Source organism: Dipodomys spectabilis, unplaced genomic scaffold, assembly GCF_019054845.1.
Source record: "Dipodomys spectabilis isolate Male_0828 unplaced genomic scaffold, ASM1905484v1 ptg000215l, whole genome shotgun sequence".
NCBI lineage: Eukaryota > Metazoa > Chordata > Mammalia > Rodentia > Heteromyidae > Dipodomys > Dipodomys spectabilis.
This window is the reverse complement of record NW_024870892.1, coordinates 7,012,755-7,018,754: the sequence shown is the minus strand read 5'-3', so window position 1 is coordinate 7,018,754 and position 6,000 is coordinate 7,012,755. Positions and strand designations below refer to the sequence as shown.

The window sequence follows — 6,000 nt, the reverse complement described above, 5'->3', positions numbered from 1 at the left end:
GGCTGGGCTGCCTCTCACCAGTGCACTCCTTCCCCAGGCCGCTGGGAGGCAGCTGTGGACATCCAGCAAGCAGGGCTGGGCACAGGGGCAGAGCTACCCATGTCACTACAGCTAAGGGGCGGGGTAGGTGAAGGGCAGGGCAGAAGGGGCATGGTGTCCAGGAGCAGGGGAAACCACCTCTTCTGGGGGGGGGCAGGTGTAGGAGCTGAGCCAGACTGGGGAGGGCTAAGGTGGCATTGGGAGGACAGATGATGTTGGGAAGAGAGATGGCACCCTGGCTCTGCCTGTGGCAGTGACAAGGGACAGGCGGGGCAAGGAAAATCTGGAGCTGAAGCAGCTGTTAGGAGCACACCACAAAGCCAAAGCACACTATCCATAACCTCACTAAAAGGAACCTGGCACTAGAGACCGGGAAGGCAAAATGGCAGCCAGGGCTCCCAGGGTTCCTGGCTCAGGAAAGCCCAGCACCACCTACAGGAGAAATAAGTCTGGAAGCATGGCCGCCATTTGTCTTCTAAGCCTGAAGTTTGCCATAAGGAAAAGCTTAGTAACAAAACAGCCGCAGCAGGCAGAAAGTTCTGTTTAAGAAGTTTTTGTTCAGGGATGGGGAGGAGGGGGGCAGAAATGACCCTGAAGCAGCTGTCCCAGGAGAGCAGGGTACAGGAAAGTGAGAGAGGAGGAAAGACAAGTAAGGGCACGAGGACCTTCTGGGTGCACCCAGCCCAACCCACCTCCAAGGGCAGCCGGCCACTGTGAAGCCCTGAGTGGGGTTTCTTTTCAGAACCCCAAACTGCAGAGCCGCCAAGAAAGTCAGTTCTAAGTGCCTTCAAAGAATGGGGAGTCGATCCTCCCCCATGAAAACCAGAGCACCTCTGGCTCCAGCACCGCCTCCCCCCAAGGACGAGAGGTATCTGCCATGTGCCCTACACAGGAGCAGATTCAAGGACAGCTGCCACTAAGATGAATGCATGGTCAACACAGCTTTACAAGTGGCCAGAACCCCAGGTCCAGTATGCCCAGCCTTCACCACCCAAGACGGTGAGTGAAGGGCAGTCCACATGCCCTGCCATGGGGGATCAGAGTCACACAGTCCAGAGACAAAGGGCCAGGAACCCATGGACCAGTCCCTGAAATGGCTCATCTTCCCCCTGCCCTCCTTTCTATGCCCATCCTAGGGCTTGAACTTAGGGCCTGGGCACTATCTTTGAACTCTTTTGCACAAGGCTGGAACTGAGCCATAGCTCCACCTGGACAGAAGTCTCACTGACTTTCCTGGCCAGGCTGGCTTTGACCTCAATCCTCAGATCTTGTGCATGGCCACTGCTGGCTCCGTCCTTCTTTTAAGCTGTCTCAGATACTCTGCCACAGCAGCAGAAAGCTAGCACAGCAAGTGAACCCAGATCCTAATTTCTAACAAGTCTTTCTCCAACCCTCTTTACCAGAAAAAGAACTTTTACCAGGGAACTCCTGCAAGGCAGACACATAAAACCATTTCCTCTCGAGTCATGGCAATCACACGAGGGACTCGAGCTACCTGTTCAACACCAATGGTGGTTTGGGCATCTTCCCATACAGAGGTAACTGCCCAGCACAGTTGCTGGGCCGGGCCTGTGCTCAACAGAGCACACTGCCACTGCTGCAGCTTCCTTCCTCAAACCTCTTCTTTCCTCATCTTAGTCTCTTCAATTGGGTTTGAAAAATGTGAACCTCCCACCATCAAAAACTCCCTAGGGTTTTTTAATGTGAAAAGCTTTTAGACACACAGCCAATGTACCAAAGATGAAAGTACCAGTTTGTGAAATAGGAAAAATAATCAGTTTAATTAATTACAACGATGTAGCACAAACATTGTAGTAGTCAACACCAGGACACTGCCTGCACGCAGCTTCCCCTGGGGCCGGCGCCCGGGTGTCCCAGAGTGGGAGAGATTGGCATTGGGGAGGTGCACACAGGCAGCAGCAGGTGTTTAAGGCCCAGCACCAGAGTGCATGGCTGCAGAGAACATGGAGGTGTTCGGCATACTCTGCAGCTCCACACACGGCTAACATCTCAGCGCGGTTTCACACGGAAAGTGCTTCACATCTATAGGACAGGAGATGGCTTCGTCCCTTACTCCTCGGAGACTGGGCAGAGGGTGGCCTTGGTAAACAGCATCGCTGTGACGTCAGGATCCGAGCCCCACCCTCCATGAGTCCCTGTGCAAAGGCCATAGGTATGTACAGCAGGGTGGGTTTTAGAAGGAATGGTGTGGGCTCCCACTCCCCAGAGCCCACAGGGTGGTCTGCAGGTAGAAACCTCAACGCCCAGTTTGGGGAGGGGGTGTTAAAAACACGGCGTTCTCAGGAACCACCTCAGGCGAGTCGTTAAGGCAGGTCTAGAGGAGGCGGTCCAGGGAGTGGAGGACAGCCTTCAGTGACTCAGCACCCACTGCCCGGGAAGAGAGATCCCAGAAGAATGGTTCCTGAGTGAAAATCTGCTTTTCAACACATCTTACGAGTCGCCAAAACACTTGTAAAAATAGGGTTTCTGAACAAGGAAACAGGACGTGATCATGTCTGGTCCCTGTGGGAAGTGGAAGAGTGCAAGTACAGAAGTGAGCAATCCTGCGTGGAACCCGGGGGCCCGCGGGGACGGGGGCTGCAGGCAACAAGAGCAGGGGAGGAACCGGAACACTGGAAAACAGAGCACCTCTGGGCACCCAGCTCAAAGGCTTCCAGAGGCTTCTCCTGAGGACCCTGGTCAGAGTGACGGGCAGAGTGCATGTCGGGGTCGAGCAACTCGGAAGTGCTGTGTATCTGGGAAAGAGATATCATTTTCCTGCAAAAAAAAAGTGGCTCTTACTTCAGGCCCGACCTCCCTGGAGGAGGAGCGCCGATGGCAAGTTGCTGCGCCGCCATAACTTATTGCTACAGCTGAACCAGGCTCTCCCGCCCAGGCTGCTGGTTGTCTGGAGCCCCCAGGCCCAGGGAGGCAAGGAACCGGGGTGAGGTGAGGGCTCCTGACCGTCTCCCCACCGGTGGACCTACTCAGCTGCACTTAGTATTGCTTTATTCTTGCCGAATGAGGGAGAAGTGGGTTTTCAGTGGTCATGAGACAATGCTGGCCACATCCATGACAAAACAGTTCTCAGGGTGAAAGTGGGCTAAAGTGAAAACCCGCCCACTGCTCACAGCGCTGCCTCAGGTGGTTCTGACTGGCTGTGGCGTGAATAATAAATAACATTTATGTACAGATTCTAGTTTTCTCTCTGGGGAGGCTGTAATGGTAGAGTATTAACAGGTTTCTACAGGAGCCTGTGTGGGACAGCCTGGGCCATGCCCCCTGCACTGAGAGGAGTCCTGCATGAGGCGGCAGGAGTCAGCTTCCAGATGTGCCTGATGGTGTCCATGGCCCGGAATTTGGGGCCAGGTCCCACTGGGCCTGTGTCCCTGTGGCACATCACAGGCTTCTGGGCAGAATACTGCTGCAAGAGAAGACCAATGACACCAGGTCAAGCTGGCATAGTGCGCCGGCGGGGAACATGCCAACACGGTACCCTGGGGACCAGCTGGCTCAGGACCCAGGCCTGCCAGAGGCGCCTTCCACCCCTCTGCCTGCAATGGGGCCCAAGTGCACCTCCTGGAGCCGGGGGTTGGTGAGAAGTCCTAGTAAGAGGGTCAGCCCAGACACAGTCATGGATGTACGTTCAGAATGAAGTATTTACAGAAGTACGCATGTGTGGTGTCTACACACTCAACTGAAAAGTCCGAAAGGCAGACTTTAGTCAGTCACCAAACTTATTGCCAAGTGAGGTACTCAAGATGTCAGCAGAGGGGGTTGAGCGCAACCTGGCCTCTTCCGTGACGGTGTGATCGTTGCTATCTGCGCATGATGACAATGTTCTTCCATCCCGGACGTCGCCCTGTCTGGCTCACCTGGTCACAGGTCCTCAGCTCACAGAACCAGTCAGCCTTATAGATTGGTCTCGTCCCAAGCAGGGTCATTCAGGTTCTTTAGAACCTTCCGTACCAGCTTTTCCAGGTCTTTGCGGGCCCTCTGCTCCTCTTCCAAAGACTTCTTCATCTTTTTGTTATCCTGTAAGCCAAGCAGACCACGGCAGGTTCACGATCCTCACAGCGCACTGAGAACCCCTGCTTGAGAGACTGCACACTGCGACAGCATGCACAGGCCTGGGGTGGGGTGGGGATCTGAGAGCAAGGCAGTGCGGTCTGCCTGGCATTGTATTCTGCCACTCCACCTCCACCCCCCCCCCCCCCGGCCCCCTACTCCCGCAGACAGCTCCATCACAGCGAGAGGACAGGCCCCGTGGCTCTGGCTTACATGTTATAAACCAATGAGTCTTAACAATGTACAAAAAGGGCTACGAAGAGTGAAAGGCCCAGCTTTCACCCAGTCTACTCCACATTTTTAATTCTCCAATAGTTGGATAAGGAATGGAAGCAACAGCCAATGAACAGGCGTGAAAATTTACCCAGGAGTGAAAGAAGGTATAGGGCAGGGACTGGGGAGGAAGCAGGACCCAGGACATGAGAGGAGCCGGAGCCAGCGGTGGTGAGTGCTGTGCGGGGCCTCAGGCTCCCAGCACTAGCCCACCTCCCCCTGAATCTGGCCTCACTTTGCTGGTCATGGGCACACCCAGCTGGCTGTGCACCTACCAAGACTCACTTCTGAGCCAGGCTTCTCAGAATTCATAACCAGACAACATTTTATGTTACATTACTATTTCAACATCTAAGGTGGTTTACAGATAGTAAGATAAAGATACAACTAAGTCACTTTAAAAACACATTTGCGCCAAGTGCCAGTGGCTCATGCCAGTAATCCTAGCTACTCCAGAGGCTGAGATATGAGGATCACAGTTCAAAGCCAGCCCAGGCAGGAAACTCCGTGAGACTCATCTCCAATAAACCATTAGAAAACCAGAAATGGTGCTGCAGCTCAAGCAGTAAAGCGCTTGCCTTCAGCTAAAGAGCGCTGGGAAAGCACCCAGGCCCAGAGTTCAAGCCCCACAACTGACAAACAACAACAACAAAAAACCCACATTTGCTAGTCTACTCTTATAGAAGACCAGTGGCTTTCCATGCCAGATCTCTAAAAATTACAATGTCTTTTTGTCTTTTCTCCCTTTCTCCCTTGTTTTTAAGATGGAAATCGGACAAACGCACCTGTCGTAACTCTTGTACTTCATCCTTTAATGCATACACAGTATCGACAAGGCTCCTAGAAGAGGAAACAGAGCGAGCAGGTGAAGTGGGAGGCTCAGGGTTCTGCCCTGCTCAGCCTAACTAAATCTAGCCCAGGTGAACACCACCAGGCAAGGGTATTTTAGAAGTGATTTCCCGGCCTCCTCCACAGACCTGGGGGCGGGAGAGGGAGGAAGGGGGCCTCACACAGAAGATGTCTTACTTTTCCTCCATCACTGTCTGACCATTACTTTTAGTTTCTTCAACTATGATTTTCTCTTCTTCTGGAAGCAGCACTTGCGGAGCAGATTCTTTGCGTGAACCTAGGGTCATTAAAGAAAAAAAAGACCTCAGTGAATGTGACAGCAGAGGCCCGGAAGACAGCTACTCAACTACATTGTGCTTGCTACCATGGGACTCCAGGGTAAAGCCCTCCGCCCTCTCCATTCTGCGAGCATGGCCCAGTGCGGCTCGTTCCCCAAGCATACAGAGAAAGGAAACATCAGCCTTTTTGCAATTTATTAAACTTCAACTTCTGAGTCTGAATAGCAGATTTAGCATTTCAACAATGTAGAAATTCAAGGTTCTGACCATGTTGCCTACATACTCAACCCATTTAAGCTGTTATATTATTCCAGGAATTTTAGGAAGACATACAAGACCATATAGAACACATACATTGTATTTATAAATTAAAAAATCTGGCAATTAGAAAAACAGCAACATCTAAAAACAAAGGTATTACAGCACAAGTTCAGGAAAAGTAGTACCACTATGTTAGCTAATGAATATTTTATTCCCTAGAATCTGAACATTT

The 6,000-nt window shown here is 52.2% G+C and overlaps 1 protein-coding gene across 5 annotated transcripts in view; it reads right to left on the bottom strand.

Annotated features, from left to right (window-relative positions):
- Positions 1-1,796: 1,796 nt before the first annotated feature.
- Positions 1,797-6,000, bottom strand: part of Arhgef7 (Rho guanine nucleotide exchange factor 7) — a 107,202-nt gene continuing 102,998 nt past the window's right edge. For all 5 annotated transcript variants that reach the window (XM_042697088.1, XM_042697084.1, XM_042697085.1 and 2 more), the window contains 3 exons: positions 5,407-5,506; positions 5,166-5,220; positions 1,797-4,074 (listed from right to left, as the gene is read on the bottom strand). In XM_042697088.1, the coding sequence (XP_042553022.1) occupies positions 3,952-4,074; positions 5,166-5,220; positions 5,407-5,506 (278 nt within the window). In that variant the 3' untranslated portion in view covers positions 1,797-3,951. The remainder of the gene's footprint in view (positions 4,075-5,165; positions 5,221-5,406; positions 5,507-6,000) is intronic.